Source organism: Hyperoodon ampullatus, assembly GCF_949752795.1.
Source record: "Hyperoodon ampullatus genome assembly, chromosome: 3".
Lineage (NCBI taxonomy): Eukaryota > Metazoa > Chordata > Mammalia > Artiodactyla > Ziphiidae > Hyperoodon > Hyperoodon ampullatus.
The window spans coordinates 177,309,427-177,327,410 of NC_136916.1; the positions used below are offsets into that span (position 1 = coordinate 177,309,427).

The following is a 17,984-nucleotide window of genomic DNA, read 5'->3' on the forward strand; positions in this document are numbered from 1 at the left end:
CTCAGGCTTTGATCAGGATTTTCCAGATTGTGTTTTGCAGTATTAAAGTAGGTGTTAACAGGTTTCCACTGTCAAGTAAGTGTTAGAGATGATGCATATTAAATATCCTCCTCTTGTATATTTAACATTCATATTTGCGTTAAGGTGCAAAGAGCTCGGATGGTAAAGAAACGTTTGATTTTGACCAAGAAGGACCCTTTTTAAAAATACAGTACCTTCCATGGAACACAGGAAATTCAACAACTCTTAGTAATGCTTAATTTAGCAAGAATAAAATAATCTCAGTCTAATCTGATTTTCATAGTATCTTAATTTTACCAGCCTGCTGCTTGATGAGTTTATAATGGAGAACAGAATAGCAAAAGGAAGTGTATTGGCAATTCTGGTGCCTTTACTGTGCCAGGGAAGACCTTTTAAGTACTTCCTGTTTGTTTTTTCCCTTTGAGGATTTGCACTTAAAAAAGCAATCTATTCCATTTTTGAACATGTTGTTCCTTCTAACAGCTGAAAATCTGCATCTGTGTAATTTTTAAAGCTTTGTTTTCCTGAACTCTGTTCTGCTTCCGGATGAGTCTTTTAGATGTTCAGTTCTCCTACCTTTGCTGTCCCAGTTCAAGTTAAACCTGCCTGGTTGCCTCAAGTGTTTTCAGATGGTCTGATTTTCGGGTCTTTTTCGTCTCTGTTGTACTCCTGGATAGATTCTGTTTGGTCATGGTGCCCATCTTCAATTATGGTGCCTGGAACTGAATATTAAAAATAGTGAGCATTTGTTGAGCACTGTAGTACAATGCTTTCCATGTTCCTATATCATTCAATCTTTACTGTAAACCAAGAGGACGTTTTTGTCCCCATTTTACAGGTGGCATTCCACAATTCAAAGAGGTTGTGAAACTAACACAGAGAGTCAGTGGTGGAGCCAGTAGTGTCCAGGTTTGCTGACTCTTCACCCTGGCTTATGCTCTGAACGTGTCCCTCAGGTCGAGTTAGTCAGGTCTCAGTCCCCTCTTCATTTCAGTCACTTCCTGCTGTTATTACAGTGAAGATTGTATTAGTACCTCTTGCTGTTATTGTGTTACCTTTGGAATCTTGGGAGTCAGAATTTAATTTTAATATTATCTTATTTTTCCTAGACCTGCAAGAAAAGAACAGAATATGAAAAGTTAATATTTTTAAGCAATGGTATTGCCTAAAATAAATTTGCAGTTTTAATATAAGTCCTAAAATAAATTTGCATAGTCCTGACAGTATTGATTAAAACTTTAAACTCTTAAATTAAACCAATCTAAAAGTAACATTTATATATTGTTGAAAGTTCAGAAGGCACAGAAAAATATAAAGAAGAAACAGTTCACCCATTATTTCATTACCAAGAGATAACTGTTAAACATTTTGGGATGTTTTCCCAATCCCTTTTTTTCCTCTGTGCATATTTTTATAAGGGAGATGTTGGTATTTCTATGTATGTGAGTGTGTATTGTCTTCCTGAGCAATGACCTAAGCATTCGTTACCTTGCTAAACCTCTTGTAAATATTTAAAATAATGTTTAATATTTTATCATATGGAGGTATCAGTGTATTTAAGCATTCTTCTATTGAAAATTTAGGTTGTTTCTAATTGTTGCTATTGTAAAAGAAGGCTGTGGTGAAAGACTGAATCAGAGCTTTGTTCTCTTTTGTTGTTATTGTTGTGGTTTTAGTATTTTCTTGAGATACATCCCTAGGAATGGGATTGTGGATCGATGAGAGTTTGCTTCACTGCTCCAGTGTGAGGATGTGAACACAGTCGCTGATGTGAGTTAGGTTCCATTTGTGGAGCTTTGGGAATCATACTCTTTGACGAGGAGTCTAATCATAGTTATGCCTTGAAATGTAACCGTAGTGTCATTGGGGACAAGTATACATAATTTGTTCTCTTTGCCATCTATCATTTCCCCCTCAGCTTCTTTCCCTCCCAGTACATAGACAAAAAAGAAGTATTTTCTACTTGCCTTTCTAATTTATTTTGAAAGAATGTGGAAGTCTTGGTTGTCCAACAGTTGATTCTGACTTGATGTAGAAATAGGAGATTTGGGACATCTGTAGACTTCTAGTACATGTCCCCATGTGTAAGGATGTCTGTAGATCCCTGGCTTTTCCTGGGTTGGTTTCTTTCTTCTCAAGTAAATGTTTAGAGTTCTGCCTCTTAGGGTTACTGCAAGTTTACAAAATTATTTTGTGGTTATAGAAATAAATACTGTTGTAGAAATTTCAAACAATATAGAATGTATAATGTAGACAATTAAAGAAAGCCCTCTTGGGACTTCCCTGGTGGCGCAGTGGTTAAGAATCCGCCTGCCAACGCAGGGGACATGGGTTTGAGCCCTGGTCCGGGAAGATCCCACATGCTGTGGAGCAACTAAGCCTGTGAGCCACAACTACTGAGCCCGCGTGCCACAACTACTGAAGCCCACGTGCCTAGAGCCCGTGCTCCGCAACTCAACGAAGAGTAGCCCCCGCTCGACACAACTAGAGAAAGCCTGCTCGCAGCCACGAAGACCCAATGCAGCCATAAATAAATAAGTGATTGAATGATGAATGAATAAATAAATAACCTTCTTTTAAAAAAAGCCCGCTTATAGTCACTATTTACAATATATATACTTTTCCTAATATTTTTATATATCTTAATAAGTATATGACTTTTAAATCACATATATGAGCTGTTTAGCAATTTGCTGTTAACAACATATGTGGGACTTTGTTCTGTTTGAATACATTTCTTGGATTGGCCAAAAAGATCATTCGGGTTTTTCTGTACCATGTTATGGAAAATCCCAAACGAACTTTTTGGCTAACCCAATACAGTTAGCTAGTTTTAAACTACCAAGTATGGATCCACCATAATTTAGTCTTTTCTTTTTATTTATTTAATTATTTTAAAACAAATTTTCCTCCAAAAGTATCTCAATTAGGGTTATATTGAATTTGGGTTTATTTAGTGAGAATTGGTTTCATTCACTTTTTTTTTTTTTTTTTTTTGGCAGTACGCAGGCCTCTCACTGCTGTGGCCTCTCCCGTTGCGGAGCACAGGCTCCAGATGCGCAGGCTCACGGGCCCACCCACTCTGCGGCATGTGGGATCCTCCCGGACAGGGGCACAAACCCGGGTCCCCTGCATCAGCAGGCGGACTCTCAACCACTGTGCCACCAGGGAAGCCCTCATTCACATTTTTATTGAGCAGTTTTGTGTGCCTGGTAGTGTACCAGGAGTGAGGGATTCAGGAAGTTTATATTCTAATGGAGAAAGAGGGGAAAAATGAACATGTAAACAGATAATTTATATGTATTTCCTTTAGTCCAACTGTTTCTTCTTAGTTGTGAGAAACTGAGGTCTAGAGAAGTTAGGTCAAATGCTTAAGGTCCCTCACCTAGTTAGTAGCCAAGTTTGGGCTAGATCTCTGGTCTCCAGACTGCATTCATTCATTCATTCATTATTTATTTATTTATTATTTTTTTGCAGTACGCGGGCCTCTCATTGTTGTGGCCTCTCCCTGTTGTGGCCTCTCCCGTTGCGGAGCACAGGCTCCGGACGCGCAGGCTCAGCGGCCATGGCTCACGGGCCCAGCCGCTCCGTGGCATGTGGGATCTTCCCGGACTGGGGCACGAACCCGCGTCCCCTGCATCAGCAGGCGGACTCTCAACCACTGTGCCACGAGGGAAACCCCAGACTGCCTTTATTACACACATCTGCCTTGGTGTACTGTTTCATTTAATAAACCAAAATACTTAAAGCATTACTGGTACTACATAAGTTGTTCTGGGATGTGTCTAAGTAAAACTTCCTTAAGGAGAGATATGACCTTTGGAGTATGCCTAGAAAAAATGCGCCTTGTAGAGACATATTTCATGTAGAGGAAATGTAAATAATTCCAAGTAGCACAGATGAGAACAATAGGATTTAGATAGTATTATAAAAATTATTGTGGAATATTACATGATTAAATCATGACATGATACTAAGGGGACAAAGGTGAGAATGAAGGTTAAATCATGTGGTGGAATCTGGAGTTTGGACAGACAGTGAGAGAGACTGAAAAACGCTCACTAATTGGAAGAGAGGGCAGCTGATTCTTACATTGTTTTAGCATCAGGCATCTCCTGTGTACTCTTAGTATTTGGACGCGCCCCTTGGGACCCAGCAGAAAGCACTCTGTTTTCCTAGGTAGAAAACAAGCAATGGAAACAGATGGCATTTGGGTAGGATGCTGAGGAAGGAGTAAGTGCACTGGCTCGATGAGGGGCACACGCGCTCTAAGAAGAGGGGATAGCGTTTGCGTTTGCATAGCATTTAGAGACCTGCGGGCTGTGACGCACGTTGTCCCTGGGGAAGTGAGAAGCGATGAAGCTGGAAAGACGGCCCCAGTTCTTAAAGGGATGAGGACTTTGGAGGGATGTTTAGCTAGAAGCAGTACTGTGCTCATTAGAAAGCTCTTGACGGCCCTGTGGTGTAGAGGAGAGCTGGGGCTGGAGGCGGTACCTGCTGGTGCACATGCAGGGGAGGGAGGTTGATGCCTCTCTGGGCCGTTGCTGTTAAAGGGAGGCTTGATGGAGATTTAGGAAGTCAGAACAGGAGCGTTGGGAGTGCTCAGAGGAAATGATGAGAGGAGCATGGGGTTAGCTGGGTGTCCACGCGGCCTTCACACGCCTCTAAAGCGGGTACGTCGTACATCTAGGTCATCCGCATAGTTTCACCGTTTATTCCCCACATTTTCATTGACATACCTACTAGGCACTCTGCTTCTGTGATAGGATACCATCTCCCGGATGGTCTGCTCCCCACGTCCCCGCTGAGAGGTGTACTGCTGCCCTCCTACCCGGATGCCTTCCTCTCCTCTCACCTGTGGACGCCCTGCCCACCCTGCTCCAGGCTGTCCTCCCTCCTCGTCCCACTTGATCTGCACCCTGGATGTCCACCTTGCTTGCCCCAATGGCTTTAGGGCAGCCTTCTCTCGTGGGATGCTGCCGCCCTGGGTGCAGTGCAGTGTGCTCTTCACGTTCCCCTCTGGTCCCTACCCTTATACGGACACCCACCCAAGGTTTAGGCTTTGTGTAGAGAAGCACTTGAAGGTTAGCAGAACAAAGTGGACACGTTAGTTGCAAGAAATTTCAAAAGGTAGTCTTGTCTTCTTTGAAATATATAGAAAGTTAGGCCAGATCTTATTCCCAGTCTGTTTCACTTTACTGTTCTTAGGAAATCAAAAAAGTTTATGAAAGCATGTATGGTCAAATGTAATACAAAACTGTGGCCTGGGAGAATTTTTAGAAGGGAGTTTCAGAAGAGAGGACAGGTTAAGAAAGGGAGTAATCTGAGGATGATTTTTTTATTGTTTGATTCTTTTTAAGGTAGGGCTTGAGAGAGGTGAATTGGAGCTGGAAGGGGGACGCCAGTACACAGCCCTGCACACTGTTGATAGTTTCCTGAAGAAGCAGGTACCTTAGCCTCGGCTGCGGTTGCCTTGGGCGTAGAAGTTAGCGAGGTCACTTTTGGTTATTGGGAATCAGTAAAACAGATGGTTTTGCTCATTTATACATTACATATTGTATAGGTTGTATATAATCATTACTTTTGCAGTTATTTAAGTGATTGATTGTTCTTTGTTTTTATTTTATAAAAATGAGGGGAAACTGGTACAATGGTAAGAAGCACTGGTCTCAGTGTTAAAGTAGACAAAGATGGAAATCATTAGCCATGCCGAAGACAACCAAGCTGGAAGGCTTTTTTTTTTTAGGCTGGCCGAACTATTAACTTTAAAGAAAAAAAATTAACACATATAACATGATAGACATATAGAATTTAAAATTGTGTCAAAAGGCAAGTCAAATTAGAGATTTTAAAATAAGTTTTAGCTTTCTTGGAATGAGAGCCCTTCTTAGACCTGCAGTATTGGCAAAAGTTGTTTCTGCATTAAGTCACTTGACTACACATTTTCAAGATTATATGGTGAGTGAGGTCTTCACAGGTATGTAGTGAATGTCTAAACTTTCATAGAAATATATAGTAAATGCTGGGAGTCTATATTCAGGACTTGCTAACTCACTGCAGATTGAAGTCAAAAGACCTGACAGTTACCACAAGGCTCTTGGTAGCCTGACCCCACTTCTGCCCTCTGGAACTCATCCTGAGCACGCTGTCCAGAGCCTTTTCCGGTCCCTTTGTCTGGATCACTCTTCTCCCAAATGTCCACATGGCGCTCTCTCCCTCAGTGTCTCCTGGTCACTAGGAGGGGGCCCTTCTTGACTACACTACAGAGTAGAGACAGAGACCACTACTGCCTTACCTTCGTTTCCTTCATTCCATTTGTCATCACCTGGCGTAGTATTACTTACTTTATGTCCCTCCTCTAGACTAAAATGAACGAGCAGAGGAACTTGGTATGTTTGTTCAGCTCTCTGTCAATCCTCTATTGGCATGTGGTGGATAAATACTTGTCCAATGAGAAAATGATGGGGTGTGGACACTCCTTTGTATGGAGATTTGCGAAAATAGGCTTTTTGGCTATTTGTTCTGTAACTTGGGTCACTTGGGGCCCTCTAACATTTTCTTCTTTGCCACTCACCTTGTGGTGTCCATTTATTTACTCAGTAAATATTTGACTGACTGTTTATGTGTCAGGTCCTGGAGGAATACAAGAACGAACGATCTGACAAGTCTGCCCACGTGTAGCTTACAGTCTGTTGGGAAACTGCCCTGGTAAGGTATGAGTGCGTTGACAAGAGGGAAGAGTGTACTTAGAATTCTCATCTGTTAGGTCTGGGACCAGAGTGAGGCGGGGAGGGGTCAGGTAAGCTAATACTGGCCTTGGTTTTCAGCCATTTATAAATAAATGGCTATCAGGGGGCTTGAAGTTTGTGATGAAAATGATGTTCTTCAGGGTGTGAAAACTACTTTTTAAAAACCATTTTTATTCTTTTAAGTGCTCTAGAGTTAACTAAAATGTGTAAAACTTATTAGAAGAGACAAAGAGCTGAATCTGTAAACGGTAGTGGAAGCCCTCCGTTAGCCCTCCTTTACCCTTCAGTCATATCAGTGTGTCTTATCTTCATCCTTTTAAACTTAAAATGTTTCAGTTTGTTAAGTTGTCATTTATTTATCTTTTCTGTTCACAGTGGACATCTCAGTTTTTTATTACTGCCAACTGTTACTACTGGGAACATTCTTTGACTTATTTCTGATATCTATTTGGATATCTATAGATACTTAGATCAATGCCAAATTATTTTCCAAAGTGGTCAAGCTGGTTTATACTGCTACCAATGAAACACACAACTTATTTGCTCAGTGTTCTCTCCCATGTTTGTTATTGTTGGACTTCTACCTTTTAGACTAGCCAGTGAGTATGGCTTTGTTTCTCTACCAGGGAATTTTGCTATTTTTGTTAGGTGTGATAATGACATTATGGTTCTGCAAAAAATATATCCGCATTTTTAAAAAGATAAATACTGATATCTACATATATATAGGGATGAAATAACCGGGATTTACTTCAAAATTCTTTAGCAAATGTAAAGCACATTTTGGGTCGGTTGGCCAGATGGGAATACAGATTAAAGTATTGTTTCAGTGTTAAGTTTACTGTTCTGTCGTTACATAAGAGCACTACTCTCAGAAAATATATACTGAGTATTTAAGAGTAACACTCAGCATATATCGTATGACACTCTCAAATGGTTCAGAAAAGTAATTACGAGTATACGTACAAGCTTGTTTTTATTATTAAAAGTAGCCTGTAATTTCTTCATCTCGTCACACTGGCTATAACCACTTCTAAAATTTTGCTTTCATGTCTTTTCTCTGAGCTTGTGTATACTCTGATTTTAAGCACAAATGGATCATACTAATATAATAGTTTTCCAATTTTAGTCTTCCTGTGATTAAAAGTTACACTGAGGTTTGGTCCTGAAAAATATCCCATCAAATAGCTTAATTTACTTAACCATGTCCCTATTCTTGGACATGTATATTTTTTCAATTTTTTCCCTACTATAAATAACATATGAGTAAGCAGGAATTTATAATGTCCTTTTCCAGCAGAAAAGAAAGCCATCCTGGATTCTGCAGATCAGGTTTCCCAGTTAAATGCATTCATAGTTCTTTTTCTCTGGCACTTATGACAATTGGAATTAATGACTTGTGTAATTATTTCTCTCTCTGGCCAGACTGTGAGTTCTATGAAGGCAGAGACTCTCCTTTTTAATCATGGATATATAAGCAGTACCAGGCACACAGTAGGCCTAAAAGATGTATTGTATCAGTGGGGAATAATTAAATGTAAAACAGATTAGTTTATTATAAAATATCACTCTTCTGCAGCCTACTTTGAAAGCTTAGATTTCTTTAGTGGATGAAGAAGCTCCCCCTCCCCGACAAGATACAAGCATCGGCAGTGGGAATACCTGCCGCCTCCCAACAGACATGCCCCCCATGATCTCACTATCCCACTGTGTAGTCTAGCTTTTGTTTTTAGAGCTGAAGAAACCAGGCCCACAGAGAAGGGACTTGTCTAAAGTTTGTGATGGGCAGAGCCTTTTGTCACCTTCCTGTAACCTAGGCTCCCTCTGAGTTTCCCTTGGCCACTTGAGTCTCTTTTAGGACCCAGTGTCTTGTGTACAGATGGATTGTACTGGAGGGAGGAGCGTTGTATATAGAGTTTGGAAGAGGCAGGGTTAAAGGGCAAGTGTCCCTATGAAGTGAGGTTTGTATACAGGTTGTAAGGAGTCACTAGGATCTACAGACTTTTAAACCCTTCTTCTGACCACCTCCTTCCTCCCCTGCTCAGAACCCCACAAGCAGGAGGGGTTTTTTTGGCATGATTGAAATTCACAACTCACAAATTCAAAAACCTTATTTTATATAGCAGGAACATTTCTCCTCATTTCTGTGGTTCTGATATTGTCGTATTCTTTTAAACGCCAAAACCTCAAAATTTTGTGTTCATTGAGATGGTTTTTATCACATTAAAATAGGGAATGGTCTTTACACATTAACTTTATGCTCTAATTCATTGATTCTCAAAACTGGCCCATCATAATCACCTGGGAGCATTGTAAAAACAAACCAAAAACATCAAGAGTGTGTTAGATTCTTTCCGTGATCTAAGTGTATTCATTTTCTGAGAATTCACCTCGCTGTACCCTTATATAAGTGCTTCTCTCTACGCACATCATACTTTACTAAAAACTCTGTGCATAAAGTATACGTACACATCCATGCACACACATATATACAGACATAAACATGAACACACATACACGCATATACACATACATTTACAAAACAGGGTGGAGCCCAAGAGTCAGTATTTTAAAGACGTTTGTCAGATGATTCTTAGCAGACAGGATTAGGAACTGTTGAATTGGAGCACAGCTCTGATGGATGGAGTTCAAGGACTGGGCAGGTTCTCTTGCTAAACTAATTCTGTGGTTGTAAACTGCTGCATCCCTTCCTTCTGGTTGAATCTCACGAATGTTTATGAAGGAATTAATTTTAATACTTTTCATCGGTATATTTCGACTCTTCTATTTTTTATTTTTATACAAAGCATTTATATGTGTATATATATTTATATATGTGTATTTTTATACAAAGTATTTATAGAATACTCATTATTTTACAAGTAATGAAATGGGCTTAGCCTGCAAGTTCCTGATGGAAACTAAGGACTTTGACTCATGGTCCAGGGCTCTTTCCACTAGAGTCCGCTATGAGGTTATAAGTGAAACAACTGTTAGTCTTTTTTTCCCCCTCTTTTAATGTCAGGGAATGTTGCCTTAATTGAGGGAGATGCAGACCTGGTTGTGAGCATGGCTCCTTCCTTCAGCTCATGTGCACAGAGCAAAGCACAGGAGAGCAAACAAGATTATTTTGAGCGCACAGCTGCCTGCTGCGAGGGACCCAGTCATCGAATAAGTTGACTTGGTGTGAAAGAGATGCAAGAGGATAGTGTGTCACTGCGTTGATCTTATCCTTGACCGTAGACTTTGGGCATTTTTAAGGAGAAAGGTGGTTATTGTTTTGATTAGTCACAACTAAATGTCATTCATTCTAGTGATGATCAGTTTTTAAAATACGGGAGATTCTGCATATGCCTTTTTGGAGAATACACAAATGTATGAATACTAGAGTAAAGGGGGAGGGATGCTCTTATCCTTTTCTTGGAAAAAATGTTTAATGCAGCACACACAAAAAGTTTAAATTTAACATTTAGATGTTTTAAAAATTACTCTTAAAATGTTAGCCCTGGAAGACATAAGGGTCAATCCATTCTTACGTGATGAGGAAACTGTGGCACAGAGGCAGGGGTAGGACTTGTTCAGAGTTGTGTACGTTGATTCTGGGTGGATTAGGTCGGAACGGATGCCAGAAGCTGAATTTCAATGTGTATGGCTTAGTAGAGTATTCATATTTCTTATTTCCACTTGATCAGATTGTCTATGAGACCGGGCTGGATTTTGTAGTATTTACTGGGGTGCCGGAGGGTGGGAGGAGCTTTTTCTATAGAGTGGGATTTTAACAAAACTACATTACACAATAGCATTGTCATGAAGAAGATGTGTTTCATCACTGACTAGGAAGGACTGGTTCGTTACATTACACTGTGCTCTGGCTGAGACTCCGTGGCTTATTTCTTAAGCCCGCTGTCCCCACCTCGAGATACTCAGAGGGACCACTGCAAGTATTAGCTGCAGTAATGTCTGTGCCCACCAGGTGGCATAGTTGCTCTACCTAAACGATTTAAGCTCATTTTGATTCTCAGCGAGTTACAGTGATAACTCATTCCTTTTTTTTTTTGCGGTATGTGGGCCTCTCACTGTTGTGGCCTCTCCCGTTGCGGAGCACAGGCTCCGGACGCGCAGGCTCAGGGGCCATGGCTCACGGGCCCAACCGCTCTGCGGCATGTGTGATCTTCCCAGACCGGGGCATGAACCCGTGTCCCCTGCATCGGCAGGCGGACTCTCAACCACTGCGCCACCAGGGAAGCCCCACTCATTTCTTATTTAATAATAAAAAGAGGTGCCACGATATTTGTTATCATATTCTTGAAGAAAACTTAGCATGCTCATTTTGAGTTACGAGAGAGAAATTGGTACAGTATTTCCTTCACAGCACCTAAAGCTACTGTAAATGTTATGATGGTAAAAATTTTAAAAAGCTGTATTAAGGCTGTAGCTTTGTCCTCAGCACACCTTATGGTGTCAGCCTCTTGCTCTGCATAGACTATGCAAGATCACAAGGTATACCGAATCGCCGCAGTATCTGGGGGAGGGAAGGGTGCGTTAAGGTTAAGGGGGCAGTTTTCATCTGCATTCTTCCCCTTTTTGCCATTGAATTTGAGACTCTCACTAATGGTCCTGGGAGCATTTAGGTCATTGGGTTAAAACACAGAAACCAATGAAGCCTCGCAGGAGCAGCCATTTGCCTGTTACCCTCAGTTTCTGTCCCCTCATCAACCACAGTTCTATTTTCTTAACTTCATTTGAACTGAATAGACCGTGTTGATGTGCCTTGCTCAGTTCTTTCTACCGTGGAGGCTGTTCTTATCTGACATGCCCTTCCCACTGTCTCCCTTACGCAAGAGATGGGACAGTGAACGGAGGTTTAATGCCATGGGTCCTGGGGCCAGACACTCGGTGTACATGAGTCCCAGCACTGCTACTTAGCAGCTGCGTGACCCTGCCCAAATGGTCTAACTTCTCTGCACCTCAGTTTCTTCGTTTGTGAATGGGAGTGATAATAGAATTATCGGAGAGGACTGAAAAGATAATCCTGGTAAAGAGCTTAGAACAGTGGCCCGAACATAGTCAATTCTCACATGTCAGTGACTCTTATTAGTCAGTATAGCTGTTGAATCTTTAGGAAGCTTTCCTTGATTTATCATCATCACCATCACTGTTTACTGATTATTTTGCATTCTCACATTATCCGACATCTACACTGTTATTTTATGTATTTATGTTCTCCTCTGTCACCTGTGTGTTGTTTCAAGCTACTGCAATAAATCATTTTTCTTTTGTATTTTGGCCTATTTAGTACAGTGTTCAGTACATAGTAAGGGTAGTTCAATAAATGTTTGACTAAGCTTTACGAATTTTGTACATTTTTTGATGAATCTCACACATTCTACCTTTTTTAAAATAAATACATTTATTTATTTATTTATTTATGGCCTCATTGGGTCTTCATTGCCGTGCGCAGGCTTTCTCTAGTTGTGGACAGTGGGGGCTGCTCTTCACTGAGGTGCGCGGGCTTCTCAGTGCAGTGGCTTCTCTTGTTGTGGAGCACGGGCTCTAGGCACACAGGCTTCAGTGGTGTGGCGCGGGCTCAGTAGTTGTGGCTCGTGGGCTCTAGAGCGCAGGCTGAGTAGTTGTGGCTCGCAGGCTTAGTTGCTCCATGGCATGTGGGATCTTCCCAGACTAGGGCTCGAACCTGTGTCCCCTGCATTGGCAGGCGGATTCTTAACCACTGCACAACCAGGGAAGTCCCTCACACCTTCTACCTTTATGTTATCCCCAAAACATAATTCATTCACCTATGCTTTCCATAATGGTAAGGTCTTGTCAAAAAAAAGCCGTGGTTTATATAGTCTGTGTACTTCTTAAAGGATCAGAGTGGTGCAGGTGTCTTTATCCATCATAATTTAAGATGAGACAGTTCTCCCTGGTTGTTCCTATAGGAGTTTTCAAGTTTTTAAAAACATTGCATTATTTCTTTTTAAATTGTTTTTAAAGCAGAGTACACTTAACTCTGTGTCTGATTCTTCTGCTGCTGACGACGGATTAGACTGTTAGCTAAGCTGCACGAGAAACACGTGCTTCTGGCCTGTGCTGTCCATGTGCCTTGGGGAAGGCTGGTGGTGCAGGAGCCTGGGCCAGGGACCTGGGAGTGTCCTGATCACAGCTCGTTCTGTGACTCTGCCGCAGTGGTTCCTCGCCCCAGATTGGGATGCACTCTGGTTAACCTTCAATCTTCTAGAGGCAAAGTCAAGCGTATTGTTGCCAGATAAAAGAAAGTGTTGGAAATGATCCCATGGACCCCGGCTTTCTTTGTCTCAGGCAGCTTGTACTTCTCTTGCTTCCCTTCCTGTTTCATCTTTTGTCCACAGACAAGGCAGTTGGGAGTGGATTTTGTTTTCTTAGGTTGAAAGCTCATTTTTGCTTAAGGAAAGCACACGGGAGGTTTTGAAAAATATACACTTTCCATTTTCTTCATGACCTACCCATAGTTCCTGGCAGGCTGCGTCGGGCAGGTGGTGGGGAGGGCATCGGGAGTCCAGAAACTGTGGTGGGTGGCCATGCCCTCTGATGACGAAAGGGAACGAGGACTGGGGACTGTACAGGGTGGGAAGGTAGTAAGAGACAAGCCCTGTCCGCAGCGTTGTTTGTGCCAATGGCTGTATTCTGAATTAACTCTGGTCCGAAACATTCTGTGAGGAGGAGGGGAGAGGAGGGGTTCCTGCTGTGGTGTAGTTTTCAGTCAGGTGATAACCCAGCTTTACGGGTGAGAGCAACTTCCTACGAAGGTTTAGGAAGTTGCCAGGGGTAACACAGTCTCAATATGGTGCTTACTATGCGCCAGGCACCACTGGCTGTGAACTCATTTTATCAAGAGACAGAGCCAAGATTTGACCTGAGTCTTTCTTACCCTGTACCTAACCCGCGCTGCCTTTCCTCCTCCCTCCCTCCCTCCCTCCTTTCCTCCCTCCCTCCCTTCCTTCCTTCCTTCCTTTCTCTCCCTCCCTCCCTCCCTCCCTCCTTTCCTCCCTCCCTTCCTTCCTTCCTTTCTCTCCCTCCCTCCCTCCCTTCCTTTCTCTCCCTCCCTCCCTCCCTCCTTTCCTCCCTCCCTTCCTTCCTTCCTTCCTTCCTTTCTCTCCCTCCCTCCCTCCCTCCTTTCCTCCCTCCCTTCCTTCCTTCCTTCCTTTCTCTCCCTCCCTCCCTCCTTTCCTCCCTCCCTTCCTGCCTTCCTTCCTTTCTCTCCCTCCCTCCCTCCCTCCTTTCCTCCCTCCCTTCCTTCCTTCCTTCCTTTCTCTCCCTCCCTCCCTCCTTTCCTCCCTCCCTTCCTGCCTTCCTTCCTTTCTCTCCCTCCCTCCCTCCCTCCCTCCCTTCCTTCCTTCCTTCCTTTCTCTCTCTCTCTCCCTCCCTCTCTCCCTTCCTTTCTTTTTAAATTGAGGTACAGTTGATTTACAATATTGTGTTAGTTTCAGGTGAACAGCAAAGTGATTCAGTTTTTTACATACATATTTCTTTAGATTATTTTCCATTACAAGGTTATTACAAGATATTGACTATAGTTCCCTGTGCTATACAGTAAATCTTTGTTGCCTATTTTATGTATAGTAGTTTGGATCTGTTAATCCCATACCCCTAATTTATCTACCCCTCCCCCTTTCCACTTTGGTAATAACCATAAGTATGAGTCTGTTTCTGTTTTGTATATAAATTGATTTGTATTATTTTTTAGATTCCATGTATGCGTGATGTCAGATATTGGTCTTTCTCTTTCCAACTTACTTCACTTAGCATGATAATCTCTAGGTCCATCCATGTTGCTGCAAATGGCAATATTTCATTCTTTTTTTTATGGCTGAATAATACTCCATTGTATAAATACACCCTATCTTCTTAAGCCAGTCATCTGTTAATGAACACTTGGGTTGTTCCCATGTCTTGGTTATTGTAAATAGTGCTGCTGTGAACATTGGGATGCATATATCTTTTCCAGATATATGCCCAGGAGTGGGATTGCTGGATCATATGGTAGCTCTATTTTTAGTTTTTTAAGGAACCTCCATACTGTTCTCCACAGTGGCTGCACCAGTTTGCATTCCCACCAACAGTGTAGGAGGGTCCCCTTTTCTCCACACCCTCTCCAGCATTTGTTATCTGTAGACTTTTTAATGATACGTGCTGCCTTTCAACTTGCTAGAAAAAGAACCGAAAATGTTGACATTGTACATATCGCAGGTCCCCCAGCATTCATTCAGCAAATGTTTGTCTAACCTTTATTGGACATTGAGCAATGAAAGGAATGAAAAATTGTATTTTTGCTAGTGGGTATCAGATGGTAATTCTTTTACAAGTTGCGAGGCTCCCCATATATTAACTTATTTCATCGCACCTTCAAGGCGCCTGTTAGACATACCAGGTGACTTTACTTAAGTAGCTATGACAGCGTTCTTCCTTTGCTTTAGATTTGAGTCCGCAGGGTGGTCTCCAAGAAAACCTAAAAGATGTGTGACTTGAAAAGCCACCGTATAAGAGCACCTTGCGGTTTACAATGCGGCAAATGTTACATTTACCCTTAGCTGCAGCAGCTGGAATCCACTGTGTTAGTCTGTTTTCCTGGCCCTACCACCAGCTAATTTTTGTGTTAAAACAAAAGAGCAAATAAAAATAGAAAAAGCATCTACAGAATGCTTTTGTTTCCCTAGTAATTTTTAAGGTAAATCTGGTAAGAGACAACGGGAACAGGTTTAATGGACCCCATTACTGATGTAGCAGATTCTGGTTCTGCCCCGAGAGCGCGAGCTGTGGGCACGACAGGCTCCCGAGGGCCTCCTGCATCGCATCCAGCCCGTGCGTTATTTGCTTAAAGATCATTTGACTGACTGGTGATCACATGACTGAATGTGTGCACACATCACACGTTGCTTACTCAGCTAAGGTGAATAACAGCGTCTGGAAACCTGTATGCTCGCAGAGTTGAGATTATATAACAGAAGTCTGAGGTTCGTTTATTGTCTGTTCACTAAATATTTATTAAAAGAAGGAACCCTTAAAGCAGACCTCCAGGGTTGACCCTCAGTTCACTATACATTGTTTTTCTCTCTTCCTCTCACGTGTTCTTGACTTGAGCACATCTCATTACCTGGTCTTTGTCCTCTGACCTGCGGTCCAGCCTCGGGCTCTAGGTGCCGCTGGCAGCATCTAGGCACTTCTCGGAAGAGTTCTCTCCGGCCAAGTGTGCACAGCCACCCACTCTGCAGCCTTACTTTTTGTTGGCTTTTTTTCTTTTTTGTAAGAACCTTTGAGCATTTTTCTCTTATTTGGCATAATCTACCCTATTGTGAAGTAAAGCAAGGGACACACTTCGGAATATTTCCACCCCCATTTTAAAAATCACCAGTTATGGGACTTCCCTGGTGGCGCAGTGGCTAAGACTCTGCATTCCCCATGCAGGGGGTCCAGGTTCAATCCCTGGTCAGGGAACTAGATCCCACATGCATGCTGCAACTAAGCCTTTGCATGCCACAACTAAGGAGCACACTGGCAGCAACTAAGGAGCCCACTGGATGTAACTACGGAGCCCACGTGCCTAAGACCCGGCACAACAAAACAAATGAATGAAGGAATGGATGAATGAATCTTTAAAAAATAAATAAAAATCACCAGTGTCAACTTTTGGGACAAACAAGGGCCTTTATCATTCACTGACTCTCAGGTAAATTGGAATTTTACTCTCTTCTGAGTGGAGTAACCAGTCGGTTTGTGAGTATTTTAGATGTCAAAAAGAAAATAGAAAATTAGTGCCTTAATATTGAAATGCACTCACTGTATGTAGTTACTGTTTGAATTAAATTGACGCTTGTCAGTGGAAAAAATTTTCCCCTTATATTAGAATATACACCAATGAGTTTGAATCCTTTTTCAAAATTGATTTCTTTTTCCTAGTTAGTTGTCAGTTATACCAAAATGAGGAAGGATGGTTGTGATAGAATTGAATAGCATTCTGAAACTTAGAAGCACTGACTTTTCTTAGGTGTCTGCTGTAACACTCAGCCTCTTTTCTCAACTCTAAGTCTGGTCATTGCACCTGGAGAGTGTTTTGAGGGAAGGGCAATAAGGGCCATAGTAGGATTTAGTGTTTGTTTCATACAATTCTGTGCTACTTGATTTCCCCTTTTCAAGCTTGTATTATGTTTGTAGTTTATAAAGAAAAGTCATACATGAATAAAGAAGTGCTATTGATTAGTAGTCTCTTATTTTCTGGAAGAAAGACTAGAAAGTGTAGAGAGGAAGTAGTTTGTCACTGGGGTGGCAGCTTCTGGAGTTTGATTCTGTTAGTTTTCCTTGGTGTTTCCTTAGTGCTTGAAAGCTGGCATTAGCCGCCTTGTTTTGGAGTTTGAGAGCAAATACTAGGCGGTGGTGCATGTAATTTATCTCTTAGATTTTTTTTTACATAAAAGTGGGTTGCCTGTTCTTCAACCTCAGCTGAGACTTAAAAGCAAACTCCCATTTAATATTTCTTTTTATTTCTAAATAATTATTTTTCAAAGTACCAAAGTAATATTTATCATAGAAAATTTAAGTAGAACCTTGTTTAAAAAAAAACAAAAACAGAATTATAATCTCACCATCCAGAAATGAGTACTGTGAGTATTTTTTCAGCCATTTCTCTGTGGGATTTATATATGTAAGATCCATAATGAGATCATATTATACAGCTCTATTTTGTTCCTGTCTAGTCTTTATTTTTATTCTTGTGCATGGCCGGCCTGAAATATATATACATCAATATCAATTCTGGTGCCCATAGACTATGCCCTGTCCCTCAGTTTGTTTACCGGCCTCTTGTCTTGTTTTTCAGTGGATGAATACATTGCCATTGCCAAAGAGAAGCATGGGTACAACATGGAACAGGTAATGGCATGGTTTTCTTTTGTTGTGAAAAATGGGGTTTATAGTTGACCTGTTAAATTTTTTTTGTTCTATGTGTTGGGTAGCATTGTTTCCTCATTAGCCATTTTTTTGTAGTTACTAGCAGTATTATCCAAGGCTCTAGTCCCCTTTTTTACTGCTTGAGATGAGTGGTAGAAGACCCTTTGATTGGAAAAGCATGTGTGTGTTCCTGTCAGTCTGCACTGTTTAGGGCAGCAGTGGCTCTTAGGTGCTGGATACTTGGGCATAACGCTTTCGTATTTGAATATGGGATTTGTTTATAATTCTTGTGGT

At 41.6% G+C, this 17,984-nt stretch overlaps 1 protein-coding gene across 2 annotated transcripts in view; it reads left to right on the forward strand.

The window, feature by feature from the left end:
* RCOR1 (REST corepressor 1) overlaps window positions 1–17,984 on the forward strand; it is a gene marked incomplete at both ends in the record, with an annotated part of 112,959 nt that overhangs the window by 74,979 nt on the left and 19,996 nt on the right. For both annotated transcript variants that reach the window (XM_079699810.1, XM_079699811.1), the window contains one exon: window positions 17,620–17,672. In XM_079699810.1, the coding sequence (XP_079555936.1) occupies window positions 17,620–17,672 (53 nt within the window). The remainder of the gene's footprint in view (window positions 1–17,619; window positions 17,673–17,984) is intronic.